The sequence below is a fragment of the Ctenopharyngodon idella genome, chromosome 15 (genome assembly GCF_019924925.1).
Source record: "Ctenopharyngodon idella isolate HZGC_01 chromosome 15, HZGC01, whole genome shotgun sequence".
Classification (NCBI taxonomy): Eukaryota; Metazoa; Chordata; class Actinopteri; order Cypriniformes; family Xenocyprididae; genus Ctenopharyngodon; species Ctenopharyngodon idella.
This window is the reverse complement of record NC_067234.1, coordinates 17,601,588-17,625,573: the sequence shown is the minus strand read 5'-3', so window position 1 is coordinate 17,625,573 and position 23,986 is coordinate 17,601,588. Positions and strand designations below refer to the sequence as shown.

Sequence of the window (23,986 nt, the reverse complement as noted above, 5' to 3'; positions counted from 1 at the left end):
GGGAGCAGCTTCTTTTAGTGTATCAAAAACATACAGCATTCCCAAATGAATGGCTCTTATAAGACATTTCTTTTTAGTGAATCAAATCTGTACCCAAATAAATTACTCGAGTTATTTTGAGTGAATAAAACACTACTGTTCTGAAGTTTGGGGTCAGTACGATTTTTTCTTTTTTTTTCTTTTTTTGAATATTACATTTTGAAATATTTAGCAGCACAACATTGATAATGATGTTTCTTGAGCAAAATCAGCATATTACAATGATTTCTGAAGGATCATGTGACACTAAAGACTGAAGTAATGATGCTGAAAATTCAGCTTTGCCAACACAGCATTAAATATGGAGCCAGATCAGCCTCAAAAATAATACATTTACAAAACAAAATTCATAAATGCACAGCACAGTTCACATTTGCAAAATCCGATTCGTAAATTCAAAACACAATTCATAAATACACAAGTATAAGAATAAATATTTCCCTAAATGCTCACATAAATGCATCTTACCTAAATAAATTTAAAATGTTTATACAAATATGTATATATCAAGTTTTTAAATTAATTTCCATCACATTTATGAATGATGTTACATGTATTTATGGATTGTTTAATCTGCATTTGCAAATCGTCACAGGTGCGTAGGGCTCGGCGATTTTTCCGATTTTTCCGATTAATTCGAATTTAATGTTTTTTTAAATCGAGAAATTGCGATTTTGAATAAAAATGTAGGCAAGCGTTACAATTAGACATGTTGACAATACAGCAATGAAAACCGTATTAGGAGAAGAAAATGATCTTCGACCTCATGATGGCGCCGGCGCGCCTGATTAACCGCTCTCATGTGACGCTCTATGAACGTAGAACATCACTATTCTTAAGCGGCTGTTCATTCAGAAATGTGTTATAGAAATGAGACGCAGGCAGACACGAGACACGAGTGCAACACCTAAACATGTCCGCCAAACATAAAAACAATTGGACAAATAAACCTGTAAACCTGTTTGATATTTCATGTTTGATGATGGTGACAGGCTGAAAGCTGCTGTTGTTTTCTGTTTTCACAAAGCATTTGCTGTTAATAACAGCCTATTACTGGTGTTATTTATTGCTATTACTTTTTGGCTAAGAAATATTTAGCATTTTCTTATTTCTGAGTATATAGGATGTGTTTAAGATAACATTTGCCTTCATATTTCAGCCTTCATATTTTCTGCAAAGATATTTAACAAATTGTTTTACATTTACACTTCATGTGTGCTGCACTTGGAATGGAACTATTTTTAACCAGATTGTTAATAAAGAGAATGTTACTTAAATCATATTGTAGTTAAGTTTTTAAGTTGACTAGTTAAACAGTAAAAAAAAACAAATTGAAATCGAAATCATGAATTGGTCAATCATTCTGAAAAACTCGAGATTTTATTTTTTTGCCATATCGCCCAGCCCTACAGGTGCGTGGACTGCTTTGAATTTGTGTGCAGTATTTTTGAGACCTTCCTGGCAGGTTAAGATTTATAAATATCTTTTTTTGGAGGATGTTCTGTTTAGCCACCAATCTTTTAATCCACCAATCAAAACACTCCTTACTGAACAGACTCAAGAAGCTCAACGCTGCGCTTGTACTGTGCATTGTTCCATGATCGTGTCCTTTATGTAAAGACATTTTAATGAGTACTCTTTTTTTTAGCATCTGATTACAATTTCTACAAAATCACATTATGATTTATATCGTTCGCATAAAATACAGTTACCCGGTTAGCCTGCTGTCTTACACACCAAAGCTGCATTCAGATCAGTCTGTAATGTTATTAAATCAGTATTAGATGTCCAGATAGCAATTATGTAATAGGGCTGGGACAAAAAAATTGACTGTTTGTTTACGATTTTAAAATAGATTTTTTTTACTCCAGTATCGATATTAATTCAAATGATATTGCTTTATTTTAGCCCTTGCATATACACGAGGAGGACACAAGTAAATTTCACAATGTTACTGTTTTTATTGTATTTTTTTTTTTGTCAAAGAAATGCAGTCTGTTGAGCGTAAAAGACAACTTTTGATCACAAACTTTTGAACGGTATTATACAAATTAACTGTGAAACTTTTAAATCAGTTACTGACTGAGTATTCGTGTGACAATATGTAGTTAGGGATGGAAACAATTAGTTTTGTCAGTAGTATTTTATTATTTTTTTGGTATATTTTTTCAGTATCAATGACATGAACACAGTATATCACTTCAGCGTGTTTTGGGCGGCAGTTGTTGGGATGATCTGAGATGTTGCCCACCTTCAAGTCTTCATGGTATTCTGGTCCCTATATATGACTCAGATTCTTCCTTCAATGAAGGTCTGATCACTTAAAGTAATAGCACGCCTCGTTTCCGCTTGGCTCTAGTTGTGGCTGAAAGCATTCATTCCTTTCCCATCCACTTCCTCCATCTCTCGTCTAACACCTTCACCTCCATCAGCTATACAGTCAGCCCTGACAATACGTCATCCCTTTTTAAAGGGTGAATCACCAGCCATAGTTCACATCTGTTCTCGGCTCAAAGAACCTAACCAGGGAAAACAAGCAATTACCGGTGGGCTTTTTCAATCAACTCTTTGGCGAGTCGGCTGGGGGGCTTGGGATGGGGGGAAGGTGGGCGGAGGAGATAATTAGACGCGGTTAAAAATATCCCAGCTCATTGTCTCTGCTGTCCCACATCCTCAGATAAGTATGCGGCTATTGGCGCAAGGATCATGTGCTGCTGGGAGGAATGTTTTGAATGCTTGAGACTGTTACGTGCAGCTGAGGCTCACATGACAGGGATTGACATGCTTAGAGGAAGCTGTTTGTGTGTTTTGAGTGCTTCTCAGAACAAGATGTTAATGTTAAGAGCTTGTTTCTGAATCATGTTCATTCTCACACTTTACACAACATTTTCACATTTGTTTGACCACGTTCATGCATTTTCATGTTTTTTCTTTCCTTTTTTTTTTCAACATTTTGCTTTGGTCCCTCCAAATGTTGAATCATTGATTACATACTGCAGTAGTTTGTTTCTGCCTATATCTGAGTATGTATAAGGTCAACTGACCATATAATTTCCTGTTTCTACAGCCTTCACTTCCTGTCCTGTACACTCTGTCCAGTCAAGCAACCCATGAGGCCGTTCACCTTCTCTGCAGGATGTTGGTCTTTGACCCAGTAAGTGTTCTTGATACTCTGTTCTCATAAACTGGAACATTACAAACTAAAGTACATACTAAAATTTATCAAACAGACAAAATAAGAAACATTTATATAGATACAGTGCTCAGCGTAAATGAGTACACCCCCTTTGAAAAGTAAACAATATCTCAATGAACACAAATACAATTTCCAAAATGTTGACAAGAGTAAGTTTTATATAACATCTGTTTAACTTATAACATGAAAGTAAGGTTAATAATATAACTTAGAGAACAAAATGTTCAGTTTTACTCAAATTAGGGTGATGCAAAAATGAGTACACTCCACTGAAAGTCTCTGGAGCGAAGCTAAATTTTAGACTACAAATGTCTAATTTAACAAGAATTCAAGCACAGGTGAGTCTAATTCTTCATTACACAGGTGTCCAGCAGACAGCTGACTGTAAAAGGGTGTTAAAACCCCTTCCCATTTCACGCTGTCAGCAATGGCACCACATGGAAGAGAAATGTCACAAGACCTGAGAAAGAAAATCATTTCTTTACACCAGAAAGGTGAAGGCTACAAGAAGATCAGCAAAGCTTTACTTATCAGTCAGAATACTTTAGCAAAAGTGGTACAAAAATTTAAAAAAGATGGAGCTGCAACCATCTCACAGAGACGTCCAGGTCGTCCACGGAAGTTAACACCTCGACAGGAGCGTCTTCTGATGAGAAGGGTCGAAGAAAATCGGCATGCAAGTTCACTGCAGTTATCTAAAAAGAAGTAGAAAGCCAAACTGGGGTGACTATTTCCCGTGACACAATACGGTGTACACTGCAGAGGAACGGCATGCATGGGTGCCGTCCACGAAAGAAACCTCTCCTAAAGCCCAGACACAAAAAAGCCCACCTAGAGTTTGCCAGGGCCCATGCTGACAAAGATGAAGACTACTGGGACTCTATACTCTGGAGTGATGAGACCAAGATAAATGTTTTTGGAACTGATGGCTGCAAAACTGTATGGCGTCGCAAAGAAAAATGCATGGTGCCTACAGTGACACATGGTGGTGTCAGTGTCCTCATGTGGGGCTGCATGAGTGCTGCTGGTGTCGGAAGCTGTGTTTCATTGATGGCATCATGAATTCACAGATGTACTGCTCTGTACTGAAAGAGAAGATGCTAGCATCACTCCGTGCCCTTGGTCGTCATGCACTTTTCCAACATGACAATGATCCTAAACACATTTCTGAAGAAGAACAGGGTGAAAGTGATTCAGTGGCTCCTGATCTGAACCCAATCGAACACCGATGGGGAATTCTGAAGAGACGAGTCGAGCATCACTCTCCATCCAGCATCCAGCCTCTAAAAGAGCTCATTCTTGAAGAATGGAAAAAGATAGATGTTGCAAAATGTCGCCAACTTGTTCATTCCATGCCTAGAAGACTTGGTGCTGTCATTAAAAATCATGGAGGCCATACAAAGTACTAGATGTAGTAGTTTTTGTTGTGGGGTGTACTCATTTACGCTGAGCACTGTATAATATATACGTGTGTGTGTAAATAAATAAAACTTTTATTTTATTAATAATTCAGTCGAAGCGGATCTCTGCGAAGGACGCCCTGGCGCACCCGTATCTGGACGAGGGGCGTCTGCGGTACCACACCTGCATGTGCAAATGCTGCTACACCACATCCTCTGGCCGCGTCTACACCAGTGACTTTGAGCCTGTCACCAACCCCAAGTTTGACGACGGCTTTGAAAAGAACCTGACTTCAGTTCGGCAGGTCAAAGGTTAGTGCGGCACTCTCACCTGCTGATGATGATTCATTCGGTCCACGCGGTGCACACTGTACAACACACGAGCCAAACATTGTTGCTCTATTAATTTAACCTTTTGTCCTGATCCGACTTTTGGTTTGTAAACGACGTGTATAAGAGCTAAAGGTCTTAATTGAATTGAACCTATTTGAGAGCATGTGCCCATCATGCCACTGCGTGTTAGTCAGAAGTCTTGCTGGGCGTCTCCTGCTCCAGATCCCCTGCTGCTCCTGTTGTTTTTGTCCCTTGTTTTCACCCTTCATTCGGGGCCCCTGGATCTGTGCTTGCCTTCCACTGTCAGCGGGTATTAGTGAGAGTCTGTCGCTAAAAGCAGGCTTACTGTGCTGTCGGCTCAAAATAACTCTGCCCTTCACCCTCCCTCCTCTTCCTCCATCCTGTGTGCAACGTGTTTCCACTGGAGGATTAATCGGTGCGGATGGAGCCGACCGCCTAGAGACTTAAAGCGCCTTAGGGTAGGCAGCCGTGTTTGGAATGCGAGGGGAACCCCTTTTGGATCGACACATGAGGAGTTTCCACGTTGCCTGAGCTAGTTTTAAGTTTAACAGCTCGTCTTCTAAATTAAAGAGTACAGAGTTTTAGAAGATATTACAGAATATTCCTTCAGAATCAACTCTTTGACCTGCAAGGTTACTGCTAGAATAGATCTTCAGTTCATTCATTGCTTCATTCATAATTTAAAAAATGAGTTCTAGTCTGGACGGAGTGTGTCATCTAAGCCAATCACATCGCTCCACCTTTTTTGTTACAAGAAATGATGGCAAAATTGTCATTTTTGTGTGAACTATGTCTAATAGATTAAACAGGCTTGCTGTATACTTAATGAGATTAACCTGAAAATGTACATTCTCTCTTCATTTACTCACCCTCATGTTATTCCAAAACCATATTTCCTTCAACATGAGCACAGGAGAAATCTTTACAGTTTTTGTGAATTATTCTTTTAACCACGATTGCATGAAATGTTTAATCTGTTGTTATTTATAACTGTAAACTATTTTATTTATAACAGTTTGTAATAACTGAAACTCTTTTCCCCCACATAGAGATCATTCATCAGTTCATCCTGGAGCAGCAGAAGGGGAATCGGGTACCGCTCTGTATCAACCCCCAATCAGCTGCCTTCAAAAGCTTTATCAGGTGAGTCCACACTTTTGATTTCATGGGTGAAACTCATGATCAAATCTCCAGGTCACATTTCAAAAAATCGCATTAAGAAAATGAGGCCTGTGTTTAGGTCCATACATTTTTTTGCTGTGACATTTTTTTCATCACAAAAATCCTTTAAAAAGTTCTGTGTGTGTGTGTGTGTGTGTGTGTATATATATATATATATATATATATATATAATATATATATATATATATATATATATACACTACCAGTCAAAAGTTTGGAAACATTACTATTTTTAATGTTTTTGAATAGTCTCTTTTTCTATTTTAATATGCTTTAATATAATTTATTTCTGTGATCAAAGCTGAATTTTCAGCATCATTACTCCAGTCTTCAGTGTCACGTGATCCTTCAGAAATCATTGTAATATGATGATTTGATACTCAGTTATTATCAATGTTGGAAACAGTTGTGCTGCTTAATATTTTTTTGGGAACCTGTGATACTTTTTTCAGGATTCATTGAACAGCATTTAAAAATAACAGCATTAAAAAGAACAGCATTTATTCAAAATATAAATCTTTTCTAACAATATAAATCTTTACTATCACTTTTTATCAATTGAACACATCCGTACTGAATAAAAGTATTAATTTCTTTCAAGAAAAAAAAAGAAAAAAAACGACTGACCCCAAACTTTTGAACGGTAGTGTATATTGTTACAAAAGATTTCTATTTTAAATAAATGCTGATATTTTTTAACTTTTTATTCATCAAAGAATCCTGAAAAAGTATCACAGGTTATAAAATAATATTAAGCAGCACAACTGTTTCCAACATTGATAATAAATCATCATATTAGAATGATTTCTGAAGGATCATGTGACACTGAAGACTGGAGTAAATTCAGCTTTGCATCACAGAAATAAATTATATTTTAAAGTATATTAAAATAGAAAACCATAATTTTTATATTGTAATAATATTTCACAATATTATTGTTTTTTCTGTATTTATTATGAAATAAATGCAGCCTTAATGAGCATAAGAGACTTAATTCAAAAACATTAAAAATAGTAACGTTTCCAAACTTTTGACCGGTAGTGTACATTATTATTTAAATTATATATAATTATTTAATTTGTATTTAAATAGTTTATATTTTTTATTTATTCATATAATTAACATTATTTTACATTTCAGAAGTGAGAATGAGATTTGTCACATGACAAGAGCTGCTGATAACTGTGGCTGTGTTCAGTATTTTTGAAAATGCGATCCATTTTTATGAAAATAATATATCAGTGCAAAAAAAAAAAAAAAAAAAAGGACCTGAAAATAAGCTTAATTTACTTTATGCAAGATATTATTTTTATAATAAACATATTTTCTACTTAAATTTTATGAGATTCACCTTCATGTCTGTTCCTGACCTCAGGGTTAACAGATTTATCAAAGCCAGTAAGCGTGAATGTAATTTTTTAGAGCCATGCTTTTGCTTTGGGCTGCATTATTTTATATTTAGGCAAAAAGTGTTTAATGTCTTTTCTAACTATTATTAGTAAAAACTCCTGCATATTTTGGTGTCCTGACAAATCTAGTGCTTATCTTGCAGCTCATTTCCCAGTGTCTCAACACTAGATGGAGACATCCCCTCATCCTTAAAGCAAGACATAACAATCCCCTTTCTCTCTCTTTCTCTCTTTCTGTCCACAGCTCGACAGTAGCTCAGCCCTCTGAGATGCCTCCATCTCCTCTAGTTTGGGAGTAGCTGAGGATGGCGGAGAAGATGGCGTTGATAACGGTGGCGGAGGACGTCCCTCCCGCGGCCCGTCCCGCGTCCACCCCTCGCCCCCCACGGACTACTGACCCCCAGGCTTCCCCAAACCTGCGTAGCATTTCACTGGAGTCTAGGACTAGCCATGTCGCTGATGTGTGTGTGTGTGTGTACTGTAATACTTACTAAATGGGAGTTTTATAGAAGCAACCACTGCTGATGAGTTGAAGCGGGACACGGGAAGGGTGGGCGTGGTCACGGGGGGTCCGTTCATACATACCCACTGCTCTGTAGTAGTATACTGAAGGTTCGCGCTCATGAACATGTACTTTCGGCAGATGAAGTCGACCCCTGTGGACTTGAATGTATTTTGAACAGCAGGGCAGCAGAATCTGCGCAGTATCCCTGAAGGAAAACTCTTCACGACTATGTGTGCGAGTAATCATGCTTTATTTATTCATGGAAACAGGAAGTGCAGTGCTTCATGTAGTATGGAAAGAAGGCAAGTTTCTCCAAATCAGATTTTTTTTTTTTTGCTCACGCTAGCACCTTACTAAGAACCAGGGCCATCGTCTAGGGTGGAAAACTGCTGTCTCAGCCCTCAAAGGTCCTCTGTAGTAGCCTTTACATTAGGCCAACCCATATAAATTTGTCCCGGGCCTTGTCAATTTTAGCGACGGCCCTCGTTAGAACTGTGACCACTCGTTCGGCTAGAGTGAGCTGCTCATTGCGTTTATTTCCTTCAACGGCGGTGTGATTTTTATGACTTTCTTCCGTTTTTGCTGTCATCTGCGCTCTTCCTTTCTCTATAGATCTATCTTTGTTCGTATCTCACTTTCCGTCTCATAAATAATAAGAAATAAATCAGTATTCTGTAGCGCAGCACTCGGCAGAGATACTGATTCATAGGCTTCTCTTAGTACTCCTCAATGTGGATGTGTTGTGTCAGTATTTAGTACTTCTGGTGGGTGGGTGACTGAATGGCACAGCGGTTGAGGATCCAAAGCATGCGAGATTGGCTCGAAACGAAACGCTCGTATCTAAAGGGTTTATTTGAAGCAAAGGAGACTTTATGTGCGTGTCCTGAAATCTTGCAGGTGCTCGTCTCCTACCGAGACTGAAAACCCAACTAGCATGTAGCGACATAATATAGGGAGGTGACCTTCAATGCTATCCCTGATGGAGTATCTAGAATAGCATGCAAACCAAATTAAAAGCCTAAAAACAAAAAAAAAAGCAAAGAAATTAGATAAATAATAGGTTGAGCTGTTGGTCAACCAAACCATTCCATAACTGCAATGGTATATTACCAAACCTTGTCCCTGAAGACAAGTGACGAACACCATTGTGAGTGCATGTATGGACCCGTGCATGTTTATACCCGACTGTGGCATCACGCTAGTGATCCTGTGTACGTCAGCTCGGTGTCGTCTTCTTTGACCCCCCCTTCAAAAGCCTTTTTTCTGTGTTGAAGGACTTGTGGATCTGAAAAGGGTGCCTGGGAATGGCATATGTTGTGGGTCTAGAAAGCAACTGGAAGTAGTTTTCACTCACTGTACCATGCTTAAATTTCCCATAATGCTTTCTGCACTCTCTCAGACTAAAAGAAAACAAATGGAAAATATTTAATATATTTTTAGATAATTATTTTTATTTCTTCCTCAATGTGCTATGGCATGCTTTCCCATGATCCACTGAGTATGGTATGTAAATAAGTGAGTAGCAGGTAGATTTAAATAGAAACGCAAAATCTACAACAAAAAAAACGACGATAAAAAAAAAAAAAAAAAAAACGCCAAAAAAAATGTAATACTGCTGTATAGAAGTTGAATTAGCCTGCACATTTTTTAGGGCTGTGAAATTTGATTTTATTTTTGAGACTTGCATATAATTGTACATATTTTTTTTCTCTCTCTCTCTCTCTCTTTTCTTCTTTTTATTTTCCCCTGCACTAGAAAGTGTAGACAAAGAAATAATCCAAAACAGTATAAGTACAAAAACAAACAAAAAACACATAACCAATTATGTTAATTGTGTCTTGTGTGCTGCAGAGCTGTGGATATGAGTATTGAAGTAGAGCCCTTTTTTAATTATTATTATTAATATTATTATTATTATTATTATTAATTTCCTTTAAAGAAACACTGAACTGTTTGTGTATATGTATATAATGGATTCACATTGTTGGTCTCTACCTCTCGAGCTCAATGACTTGGTTGTTTACCTCCACGCTTTTATTTTTATGTGGAGATTTAAAACTTGAATGTCCCTTCCGACTTTTATATTCCTATCAAACCCTGTATAAAGAAATCAAAGTCATTAAATTTGAGATTGGTTGGAGGTGGTTCCCATCATCATATCCTTGTACAAAGTACCATGTTCTCACCCCAGTGTTCTCTGACTGTTAGATCACACAGCATACTTGTCCTGCGAGACAACCTACGATAATTAACATGACATCCTTCACCGAGAGACGTCAGATGAGATAAACGTACAAAATATGTGGCAATGTTAGAACGTACAAGAAGCAGGCGTACCTGAGATAACGTGCGGATTCAAACAGAGCCTAAACACACAAGCTCGATCGGGCCAAATGGGGAAGGTACAGCACTGCAAGTTTTATAAGGAAGTTTGAAGTTTATACTCAGAGTTAATGGTATTTGAATACATTTTACGACATATATGACTATAATATAAAATTTGCATTCGATGCCCTGAAAGCGGAGGAGGTGATTCTGAGGGACCGGAATGACTCTGTGGATGTGTTCTGTGTTTTGAAAAATCACCGGTCTCTTTTCAGAGTGTAGATTTGAAGTACAGTGGTGAAGCTCATTAAATGTTGACATTTAAAAAAAAGCCAGCTGTTTCTGTCCTTATTTTACTTACCAATCACGAACAAAAAAAATGACCAAGTTAAATTGAGCACCAAATTGCTAACTTCAAATGCCAGTGGCTGCATCTGAAATCGCATACAGGCCAAAAACAGTATGTGACAAAAGCAATTCACAGTATTCATAAAAGAGTATCTGGATGACCTACTTCTTCCAGCGAGATTCTCAAGTGTACATACGATGGACACTTTACTATCCCATGAGGCCACGGGAGAAGATTTGTGAATGGCAGAGAAGAGACGTAACCATAGATAGATATGGACGTAGTGTCCGTGACGTCACCCGTAGATTTCTGAAGAGCATTTTTGAAGCGAAAATGAGGCCGCCGCCATCTTAGCTGCGCGTCACCGCGCGTCACTCCCGGATAACTGAAAATGGGCGAAGAGTCGGGACGTGGTTGGAACCAAGGAACCACGCCGTGATCATGTTAGCAGAAGGAGCTATCTATCTATCTTAGATAATAAAGATAACAAGTTTATTAGAAAGTTCTAAAGGTGCATTGTCAATCGGTGTCTTTAAGATATGCTCCAACACCAGTAATTAATTTGAGTCGGGTGTGCAAATTACAACACGCGAAATCGGGACTTTATATACCCGTTTTATAACCCCAAACTACATACCTTTATAATGAAATAGCGATCGCGAGATGAATCCAATCCGTGGCACTTAATTGGGTAAAATGTCCATGAGTGTCCATTGCAAAACAAAAAAAAGTAGGCCTACTTTTTGTCCACAAAAGCGTTAAATCCATGAAATATTGATATATAATCCATTGATTGCATCACATTTCTTCTGAATGATCTGCTCTCCATCATCTGTTCTTCAAGAAATGATGTAGCGTTTATGCTGTAAAACTGTATATGATCGTATATATCTCACAAACAAATGAGCCCGCGTCCAAAGTATAATTTTTCAAAATGCAGCAGGTTTAGTTATAATATCCAAGCAGTGCTGTCGGAGTTTTATACCCTCCCGCCTTTGTCATTGTAGTAAATCTCACAAACAAAACTTTTAGCCAATGCCAAGACGATCCAACGACATGTGTTCTATTTATCTTCCGCATGCGTGTACATCTACACAGACACACATCTCTCTCGAGTCTCGACCATTAACGCAGCAAGCCATAAAAAAGCACAAATACGGCTGAGATGCCAAATTCAGCGGCTGGAATTAGCTGAAGTAAAGTGACGGCTCACAGACAGCAGCGGCAATCTACCTGTCACTCAAGTGACCACGCCCTTAATTATGCAGAACTTTAAGGCTTAATATAATTTAAACGGATGAGTTATAAACAAAATTCACCCCCCTCAGAGTTGTCATGAAGGGCAAAATTAGCAGTATAGACCAAAACCACAATTTGTACAAAGCTGTAAACATGTTTTATTTCTGCTGTAAATTTGGCCGTTTTAACATGGGACTCAATTAGATTCTGCTCTCTTTTGGAGCCTGTCCCTAGTGGCCAGTCGATGAATTGCAGTTTAAGTCACTTCCGTATTGGCTTCACGAGAAACTGGGTGAGGTTGCCGCTTGGACGTAACCAAAGCCACTGGAAGGCAAGCTGCGACCTTTAACCAAAAAAAAAGCATAACGGCTAATGCTAAAGGGAAAGAGCTTTGAATGGCGGGCACTAACGTCACTGCCGTTACACGATAGGCTGAGAGGTGCCACACGTGATTAAGTTAGCCGTTACGCTTTCTCCAATAGAGGGTATGCATAGACCTCACTTTCCCGCCGGAACGCGCTCCCTCTACTGGACTGAGTGGCAAAATAACCTGCTGTATGACTGGATTTAATAGGGGAAACTGCGAAAACACGAGTAAAACAAACGATTACACTGAAGGTTGGGCTCGAAAGTGTTCCTTATAACATGTCAAAGAAACCTAATCCATGGATATTGACATGCAGCCAGGAATCGTGTTTCCTGACATTTTTATGTGCCTGATTTCGACGCCGGAGAAATACATAAAGAAAATCAGCCTGTGAACACTTATATAACTACAACATAGGTAGGTCTAAATCGGAGTGATCACTTATAGCAATGTTTTATATATATATATATATATATATATATAATCATTCAGTCCTAAAACTTGTATAGTTTTTGTCGGTGTTTATTTAAAAACACCCAATTATGCAGAATATAAGATGGTAAATATTTAATTGATGAGTTGTCAACACAACAATACAATATATAGGGTATGATTTTACCCCAAAATGATAACTTCTTTGCCTGGAGTCCAGCTGTTTCTGTGAATTGCAGCGACCTATTTACTTCTTTTTTCTGTAGCTTTCAGCAGTCTGTAAAAATATATTTTGTGTCAAAGCTATTTGTACAGTCAGTCGCAAAGCTCTTTCCCGTTTTGGATGTGTTTTGTGTGTTTTTCGCGGCATTCACGCTGAAAACCAATGCTGCCACTCAGTCTTTTGCCACTCAGTGGGCGTAACCGCAGTCATAACAGTCGACGGTGACGTCACGTGCACACCCTCTATGGTAAGAGATACAGACCCTCTCATCTCACCTCTAAACAATCTCTGACGTAACTGTGATAAGGACAACATGGCGAATGTAGTATGTCCAGATTACATTCATACTACACACATTCAAAATAAGTACCCACTCAAGAGAGTATGTGATTTCGGGCACAGCCAGTATTTGGAAAGGTGTTTAGTTTGTGTCTCTGTCGTTGTTAAAGGGACAGTTCACCCAAAAATGAAAATTACCCCATGATTTACTCACACTCAAGCCATCCTAGGTGTATATGATTATCTTCTTTCAGATGAACACAATCGGAGATATATTTAAAAATATCCTTAGTCCTCCAAGGTTTATAATGGTTATAATGCCTTTATTAACCCCCTGGAGTCGTATGGATTACTTTTATATGGATGGATGCAATATTTTTGGCTTCAAAACATGAAGCATTCACAACCATTATAAACCTTGGAGGACTAAGGATATTTTTAAATATATCTCCAATTGTCTCACTGTGAGTAAATCATGGGATAATTTTCATTTTTGGATTCCTATCCCTTTAAAAAATGAATTTGCTTATATTAGGGTTTTCTCTTCAGAAAGGTGCTAGGGTCAAACTCAGGCACTTTATTGTTTACTAACTTTTATAAACTATGATTATATGCTCATATACACAATGGCAATTAACAGAGGATTTCCCAACAGGATGGGGAAAAAAAAACTGGGTGTTAGATGAGGGTTAATTTTGATATTAACCATATTTTGAAATGTTGATAAACAGAATGGAGTGTTTTAGAGTAAAACAAACAAACTAACACTTATGTTTGTGCTGCTTTCACACCAAAATGATGTCACTTCCTAAAGGATGATGTCATTACGCACTTGGATGAACCATGAACCATGAAATTGAGCGCACGGGGGAAAATCTGCTGTACAAAAATGAGTACCAGTAAAACCAGAGAACATATTCCAACCATACTTGGCTACACATCACTTTCACTTTATTTATTTATTTATTTATTTAAAAAAAAAAATAAGACTAAGCAAGGAATAAACAGATACAAATCAAGATATTTCTTATTTTAATTCAACCCTTCAACAACTTTATTTTTTTCTTTTTCTTTGAAGAACCAGGGTTCCCTTTTTCAAAAAAAAGGAAAAAAAAAAATGACTCATGTGTGAGTCATGTAAATAATAAAACCTTTTGCAATTTTACGAATATACATTTTTCTTGTCATGCCAAGCTTTAAAAATATGTTATGAGGTATAAATGAGGTATAAATTGTGAGTGTTTGTGAGATCCTTATCCAGTAAACTGGGGGGTCAAAAAAACATAAAATTAAAACATTGTTTAAAACATGTTTTGTTTGATTAGATTAAAAGAAAACACTTGAAATACTTCTTTAAAAATTCCCCATGTGCTCAAACCAAAGTGGAAATATTTAAAACTCAAACTTATGTTCACTTAATTGTAATAAAGAAAGAATTGTAATAAAGAAAACTATAGCCAATATGATTTCTTTAACATGTACAGTGAAGAGAAAATAAAAATGCACTGAATTGTAGGAAGTACTTTATTACATTCACACAAACAAAACAAAAGCAACTATGAATGTTTGTAAAGTTCATAAAACATTCTTGTAATATAGCCAGGTTTCGGTGAGGTGTTAATACGAGAAAGTGTTCCTCATTGCTGCAAATAAACATGATCACTGAGATCTAATCAAGACGTCTAAATGTGACCAATGGAAAAGTTCAAACAGATTAGGAAATATGGCAAATCCTGCCAACAGAGGGGGAACGTTCCAGAAAGTTCAGCTCATTAATGGGGTTTACACCTCTTTCAAGTGTAACTTTGTTTGTATGAAATGATCTTTCATTCACAGCTATGATTTATGCATCTTATTTTTAACCTACACTGCTTAAACATGCAAGAGAAATCAGAGAAATCATGAAACATGAGTGTCATGGGCACATCAGTTAATGCCAATAATGTCCGATTCCTTTAACAAGGAGCTTGTGATAGAAGTAGGTCAGCTCAGTGAAGATTAAATGTTTTAGTGGTGTATTGACTTCCACGAGCCAAAAATAACAGCTCTGATATGAGAAGATAAAGTTGCACAGTGTAAAGATGTGTGCATTCATAAACAATGACTACTATTAATCAGTTGTTGTTTATTACATTTTTTGAAAGTTTGTTGGATATTTTATCTACAAAACAACATTTTATCACCTATCAGCCCACGCAGCACAACAAAAACAGTCTGTCTTTTGTTATAAGGTCATGAATATAGACTATAATGTCTTATTATGAGATGTATGTGGTTGACTTTTTGGTTTAATATCTTGAAAGCTCACAAAATGTTATCGCTGATGCATGGGGAATACACACACAAGAATGACTTTGATGCTGCTGGGGCTTTTCCTTCTTAAACAATAAGCGCTTTCACTGGCATCTCCAGGTGAAATGAGGGGATTGTGGGCCGCCATCTGGACGCTGTAGTGACTCGATGTGCAGACAACAGAACAACAGGTTCTCAGCACCTTTCATTTCATTCAAAGTTCAAATACACTATAAGGTTTGTCAAAAAGTCTCAGTAATAACTACATTAAACTTACAAGAAAGAAAAATGTTTTTTTAATTACAAAAATAAAATGAGAAGGAGGTGCAGTGTATTTTCAATGCTACGTGTGTGCTTGTTGGTCTTTGACAGCTAGGGTCATGAGTCACAGTAAGACTGAAAGAGTATCAAAGAGGAACCTCCACCTCTATTTTTATGAATTATGAGTCTGAATGTAGTAGCTTACATTGTAACAGTGGATTATCCAAAATGTCGTTATCTTGAAATGTCACAGCTGCTTGCACAAATTCCCAGGCTCTGTATCCTACTCCACTTAAAAAAAGAAAATCATACAATCATACAGGATGTTCTATTGTGTTTTATCATTACATCATTTTTTTTTTTTGTAGAGAAACCATAACCACCACAACAGACATTGCTACTTTTGTGAAATTAAAGGGTTAGTTCACCCAAAAATGAAAATAATGTAATTTATTACTCCCCCTCATGTCGTTCCACACCCGTAAGACCTTCGTTCATCTTCAGAACACAAATTGAGATATTTTTGTTTAAATCCGATGGCTCAGTGAGGCCTCCATAGCCAGCAATGACATTTCCTCTTTTAAGATCCATTAATGTACTAAAAACATATTTAAATCAGTTCATGTGAGTACAGTGATTCAATATTAATATTATAAAGCCACGAGAATATTTTTGGTGCGCCAAAAAAACAAAATAACGACTTATATAGTGATGGCCGATTTCAAAACACCGCTTCATGAAGCTTCGGAGCGTTATGAATCAGCGTGTCGAATCAGCGGTTCGGAGCGCCAAAGTCATGTGATTTCAGCAGTTTGGTGGTTTGACACGCGATCCGAATCATGATTCGCCACAAAAGATTCATAACGCTCCGAAGCTTCATGAAGCAGTGTTTTGAAATCGGCCATCACTATATAAGTCGTTATTTTGTTTTTTTGGCGCACCAAAAATATTCTCGTGGCTTTATAATATTAATATTGAATCACTGTACTCACATGAACTGATTTAAATATGTTTTTAGTACATTAATGGATCTTGAGAGAGGAAATGTCATTGCTGGCTATGCAGGCCTCACTGAGCCATCGGATTTCATCAAAAATATCTTAATTTGTGTTCTGAAGATGAACGAAGGTCTTATGGGTGTGGAACGACATGAGGGAGAGTAATAAATGACATTATTTTCATTTTTGGGTGAACTAACCCTTTAAGGCATCAATGAAGCGTTCTGTATGAAAGGCATACAGAACGCAGTTTGTCTTGTATTCTCAGGCATACGCTCTAAATTGAGAATTAATCATTCCTTTGAGACAAATTTGTGAACATAGCCATCTGCGGAAGGCTTTAAGACCAAGCAGACCGGGTGGTCGCTCCTGCTTCACAGCGAGCGGGTCTCGCGCTAATGAGAAATCCCTTTCACTGTTCACATTTTGATTTCAGCAACATTCAGCTACGCAAGAAAACATGCAATCTCCCTGAGGGAAGACGTGATCAAAAAGGGAAGTCACTATTGCTAAAGTTGTGAAATAGAGAAAAAAACATGTTATGCCCTAGGCTATTCTTGGACCTCATTATTGAAACACAAAATAATAAAGTGTCAAGCACCAAAAGCAGCCCATACTAGGCTAATTCTCAGTTCTCTACTTCTCTTTAATTGAAAGTTGTTCAGTTATTATGCTTTCAAATTTTATGCCATCTATGTAGGCCTATCTTCCTGACATTTTTTTTAATTATGGTTTTTAATAGAGGTTGATGTTTAATATGTATTGGTGTAGCTATATATATAGAAAATGGATAAAATTCAAAAATTTGAACATGAAGCCACATTATATCTATGGGATTAGGCTTTTAAAATGAAGATTACGAAAGAAAAGTTTGAGAATGAGAATATAGATGGATATTGAGATATCTTTAATACTTTTAGAATTACAGGCACACAAACTTTGGAAAAATACTATTTATGGCACTCAGACAGGAACGTTCAATTGTGTTAATAGAAAAAAATGAGATACATTTCTAGTTTCAACATTATGTGCGATCATTGAAAATGTGTACCAATTTACTCCTGGAGGCGCATTGAGATCCCTATCTCTGGAAATTAGCCATATTGGGCCTTAAAAATTAAGAAAAGAAAAGTTTGTAAAGAATTAGAATCTAAAAGGATATTAAGATATCTGTAATATGAGTTACAGAAATGCAAACTGTGGGCGAAAAACACAAGTACTTTTTGCCGTTTTTGAACTGTTGGCATATAATGCAACAAAGATTGCTAAAGTCAACTGTCAGGGAGTCAACTCAGTCACGCACTCAGTCACCACTGTCATCAATCACCACGTTCACCAGATCACAGTCACCTGATTACTGATTCCCTCCACCTGTCATCAATCAGCCCCAGTCCCATATATACTGCACTTCACCCGATCACTCACTGTCTGGTCTCAACCTTACCTAGTTGTGTTCCCAGATCGTCTTACCTGTGCTACTCACCTGTGGTTCCCGTACCGTCCTGGCTCTCCTTAGTCCCTGCTCTCTGTTGCTTCTGGACCCGTTGTTTGCTGGATCACCTGGAAAGGAAACAAAGATTACATCAGTATCCGATAAGCTGTACCAAGACTTCACTATACCACAACCACTTACCTGGACTGCTTTCTCTCATGTGTTGATCAATCGTCTGCTTTCTAATAAACCTGCTGTTGTTTACATCACTTACCTCTGTGTTCCTCATATATCTGCTGACATCAACAGATTTAACTAACAGGCCTACCAATCTCTGTGTAAAATATGTTGTTCTAAAGTCATTTTATTTTTACCCCCTTGTAATCTGACTCCAAATCTCAGGTGAAAATTGTAATTCTGACCCCACTCTACAAAATAGTGGATTACTCAGTAAATATACATCCATTACATTTAATAATTTGACTTTCTTCTTCATTTATGTTTGTCTTCAGGAGGTATCAGGAGGTTATCAGTTGTTTGTTTATCAGTTGTTATCAGTATCTGATTACCCTTAAGTGTAGTTGTTGTATGCAATGGTGTGATTCATTGACTTAAAAAAAAAGAATGAAAAAGACAAAATAAAGATGAATTTGACTGATAACATTAGTTTTTTTTTTCAAGGTTTCAATAGATATCGCGATATATTAATATCGTGAATTCTTTTGGCCACAATAACCATGGTGTGAAAAATCTGATATTGTGACAGCCCTACACTATACCTAATATTACATTACCGTTGCATCAAATTACAAAAAATTAGTTAACGCTGCTGTGAGGGTGTTTCTAATATAGCAGCTATGGGAGTGATGGTAAAAATGACATCTTTCTCTCTTCTGACTGCCGTTATCAATCACTCTATTTTATCCTATTTTTGAAAGTTGTGAAAACATTATTGTGGAGTTTCTCTTTTGCTATTTGTGCAAATGGAAACACAAAAATATTTAATGAAGCCTCTCATCAATTTTGTGTGCATGGCACAAAAATTGAAAGATCTCCGGAGGCAAGCAGAAAGGTGAACATTGTAACCTATTATACCAAATTAATTACAAAAATTGTAGTTAGGAACGTAATCCATTACATTAGTCAAGTCACCTTTATTTATATAGCGCTTTTTACAATGCAGATTGCAAAGCAGCTTTACAGTGATAATTGGTATATAATTTTGGCTGCACAGCAGCTCTTAAAGAAAATGGTGTCAATGCAGGCGGATGCAAAGCACTGTTGAATATCAAATGTCAAGTGTCCCCAACTAAGCAAGCCAAAGGAGACAGCGGCAAGGAACCCAAACTCCATCAGGTGACATCAGGTGGCAAACAGGTGGCAAATAGGTGTTAAAATGGAGAAAAAAACCTTGGCAGAAACCAGGCTTAGTTGGGGGGCCAGTTCTCCTCTGGTGAACAGTGCTTTGTTACGATTCAGGTAGCTATCATAAGTCCCATGGGATCGCAACATTCAAAGTATTTATTCCAGTTCAATCCAGCTGAGGATCGTATTCATCACGCCGGTATGGACGGTTGTTGAGGAACTGTGCCACTGGCTGTCGTGTCGATGAGGCCTTCACAATGGATGATCTAGTTGATTCAATCTCTGCTGACACTTCAGAGCTGCATTGTGGTTATTTCAAGGCGCAGGTCCTCAATCTCACCTGAATACGGCCCGGATCCGGTTGACTACGGTAAACCTCGGGATAAACAGAGAGACTAATATTAGCGTAGATGCCATTCTTCTTCTGATGTAGCGAGTACATCAGGTGTTATGGGAAGTGTTCCCGGTTCCGGCTGACCTAATCTATGCAGCCTAACAATTTACATGATTTGAATTATAGAAGTAGATAATGGTTTATGTGTATGCAAGTTTAAACAGATGTGTTTTTAATCTAGACTTAAACTGACAGAGTGTGTCTGCTTCCCGAACAGTGATAGGAAGATTGTTCCGAGGTTTAGGTGCTAAATAGGAGAAGGATCTACCACCTGCAGTTGATTTTGATATTCTAGGTATTATCAACTGGCCTGAATTCTGAGATCGCAATAGACGTGAAGGACTATAATGCATTAAGAGCTCTCTCAGGTACTGGGGAGCTAAACCATTTAGTGCTTTGTAAGTAATTAGCAAGATTTTAAAATCTATACAATGTTTAACAGGAAGCCAATGCAGTGTTGACAGAACCGGGCTAATATGGTCATACTTCCTGGTTCTAGTAAGAACTCTAGCTGCTGCGTTTTGGACCAGCTGTAGTTTATTTATCAGGCGAGCAGAACAACCACCCAGTAGAGCGTTACAGTAATCTAGCCTTGAGGTCATGAACGCATGAACTAACTGTTACGCATTTGATATTGAGAGCATATGTCGTAGTTTAGATATGTTTTTAAGATGGAAGAATGCAGTTTTACAGATGCTAGTAACATGGCCTTCAAATGAGAGACTGGTATCAAAGAGCACACCCAGGTTCCTAACTGACGACGAAGACTTAACAGAGCAGCCATCAAGTGTTAGACAGTATTCTAGGTTATTACGTGAAGAAGTTTTTGGTCCAAAAATTAGAATCTCTGTTTTTTCTGAATTTAGTAGTAGGAAAATACTGGTCATCCAATTTTTTATATCAGCTATGCAGTCTGTTAATTTTGTGAATTGGTAAGTTTCGTCAGGGCGCGAAGAAATATAGAGCTGAGTATCATCAGCGTAACAGTATTTTTGACAGAAAAGCGAGATTTGAGATTGGCCTGTAATTGACTAATTCTCTAGGATCAAGTTGTGGTTCCCTTTCATGGGAACTGTCGACGCTACGTCATATGACGTTATGGGAACCTTCTGCGTGATTGCGTCGTGAAGCACTCTTGTATCTAACCAATGATGAGACGAGACGTCGGAGGCGGGTGACGTCACGGACCAGGAAACTATAAAGCATACCCAGAACAAAGAACGCTAGCTTCTGTTGTCTTCAGCAAGCGCTCTGTGTTATCGTGTGTCTTATTTGGTGTTGTTTGTCTTATTACATAAACAAGTCACAATCTCTTCGTCTGAGGACAAGAGTATCTCACACCAATCCATATATTTATATATAAAAAAGACACGTATTATGGCGAAAAACAGCAGTTGAATGGGAGTTGAGCATGCCCAGGCAGCTCTTGAGGGAGCTGTCTGTGCGCATTGTAAAAAACTCACTCTCAGGACACTGTGTTCCTGTGTTCCCCGCGGATCGGGTCCCGCTTCTGCTGAGGCAGAGCGGAGGCTCCATTCGTGGGGTTCACAATTGGATCTGACAGAGGGGTTAGAGACGGGCGCCGCCCTTTCTCTGCCCTTACCTGCCAGGTTCAGTGCCGTCTCCCAGGTGGAAGCACGCTCTGCGGTTTCTTCCCCCGGATTGAGGCACCGGTATTTCACATGTCCAGCTCTGAGGAGGTGGATATTGTGATATCGATCTGAGGACTCGCCACCTCATACACATATCGTGTTTCAAAATCACACGTTTATAACAAATCAATAGTGAACAGCAGTTTGAATCGCGTTTCCCCCTGTGCTACATTATAAAGCGAGTGGGGATACACGCGGTTTATGTGTTGTTTGCTGGGAGTGGAGCATGCACGTCAGCTCACAACTGACAGTGAGCAGTGTTCGTTCATAAAAAAATGTCCCGAAGAGAAGCATGCACTAGCGGGAGTTTTTTAGCTCCACTCCTGTTGGCTTTATTCTCGAGGGAATAAAAGTCTAACGCAAGGCTCGGATCTCGCGTTGCCGAGGCAGCGCGTGGATTGAGTTTTCATTAAAGAATTTATAGCTCGGATCTCGCGTTGCCGAGGCAGCGCGTAGATTAAGTCTGCAAGAGAGAATATACGGCTCGGGTCTCGCGTTTGCCGAGGCTGCGCATAGATCACGTGTCCGTAATCTTATATATATATATATATATATATATATATATATGTATTTATATTTGGAGGGAACTGAGTAGACGGGAGTTTCCCTTTCTCTCTTTCCCTAAAATACCTTGCGAATTATTACGAGCTATAATTCTTTCGTATTCTAAAAATCTGGCTGCATTTAATTTGAGGATTAGATGAAATATTGAATACATTAAAATGCATTAAATTCTGAGGAATTTAAAAGAAAATAAAGGAGACCGTTCTGCCAACCCTGCCACCTCGTGTGCTTCAGGGCGCAGTGGTTTCCAGTGTTCCTTCAAGAAAGAGGAGGGCTGTAGAGCGGTCAGTTCAGATGTTCCCTGCCGGCTCGCCGTTTCAGGGCACTGGTCTGACCGTTCATCCAAAGAAAGTGTCGCCACCCGTGCTCCCCCGCAGAAAGCTTGGGGACAGGGACAGGCGACACAGCTGAAGTCTTTGTGGGGTAACACAGATCTGCGGACTGTAATTATCACCAAGAAGGCTTCGAAGAGGTCCTGATGCCAGTGGCGAGGGACATTGGAGGGCAGCCCCCTCCAGAGAGGGTCAGGTATTAAAATACTTGGTACCCATCCCTCTTTGGCGCCCTCAGGGGGCCGTTCTGCTAACCCTGCCACCCAGTGTGCTTCAGGGCGCAGCGGTCTCCACTGACCCTCCGAGGAGGGCCGGTCATCACTTGATTCGGCTGTTCCTTGCCGGTCCGCCGTTTCAGGGCGCCGAATTAAGTGCTCAAAAAACACCAGAGGCCAGTCTCGAGAGACTGGTTCCCTTAGTAAATTTTCTGGCAGAATGGAAACTTCTCCCAAATATTTCAAAATGGGTGCTGCTCACAATAGAAAAGGGTTACAAATTCGGGTCTCGCCCGCCCCAGTTTATTGGGGTCCTTCCCACAGTGGTGGCCCCCGAGCAGTCTCTGGTAATGGAACAGGAGGTTATGACGCTCTTGCAAAAAGGAGCTATAGAAGGGGTTCTCCTCCCAGCAAGCTGTCAGGGTTTTACAACCAGTGCTTCATTGTTCCAAAGAAGGATGGAGGGTTATCCCACAGATCAGGTCCGAGGACTGGTTTGTTGCGATAGACCTGAAAGATGCTTACATTCATGTATCCATCCATCCTCAACACAGGAAGTTCCTCAGGTTTGCTTTCGGGGACAAAGCTTACCTGTACAGGGTTCTTCCCTTTGGCCTTATCACCCCGCACATTTACGAAGTGCGTGGATGCAGCTCTGGCTCCACTGAGACTCCAGGGCATCCGCGTACTGAACTATATCGACGACTGGTTGATTATAGCTCAAACAGAACATCTGGCAGTTCAACATCGAGATGTTGTTCTGTCACACATGAAGAGGCTTGTGCTGAGGCTCAATGCCAAGAAAAGTGTGCTGGTTCCGGCTCAAATTACCAACTACTTAGGGGTAGTTTGGGACTCCACCACGATGCAGGCACATCTGTCTCCTGCTCGTGTGAGTTCCATTCTTAATGCCGTGAATGGGGTGAAACTAGGCCAGTCACTCACTGTTAAACAGTTTCAAAGACTGTTGGGTCTCATGGCAGCTGCGTCCAACGGGATACCTTTTGGCCTGCTGCACATGAGACCCTTGCAGTGGTGGCTCAGGACCAAGGGGTTTCTCCGAGGGGAAATCCTTTTTGCACGATCAAAGTCACGCGGCGATGCCTTCGTGCTCTGGTCGTGTGGAAAAAGCCTTGGTTCCTGTCCCAGGTACCTGTGTTGGTGGTTCCTTGTCGTCGCGTA

General features: G+C 39.0%; 1 protein-coding gene across 1 annotated transcript in view; it reads left to right on the top strand.

The window, feature by feature from the left end:
• Nucleotides 1-10,741, top strand: part of nlk2 (nemo-like kinase, type 2) — an 85,798-nt gene extending 75,057 nt beyond the window's left edge. Inside the window, exons 8-11 of the mRNA XM_051861373.1 lie at nt 3,107-3,193; nt 4,749-4,947; nt 6,039-6,132; nt 7,825-10,741. Coding sequence (XP_051717333.1) covers nt 3,107-3,193; nt 4,749-4,947; nt 6,039-6,132; nt 7,825-7,879 — 435 coding nt within the window. The 3' untranslated portion in view covers nt 7,880-10,741. The remainder of the gene's footprint in view (nt 1-3,106; nt 3,194-4,748; nt 4,948-6,038; nt 6,133-7,824) is intronic.
• The last annotated feature ends 13,245 nt before the right edge of the window (nt 10,742-23,986 follow it).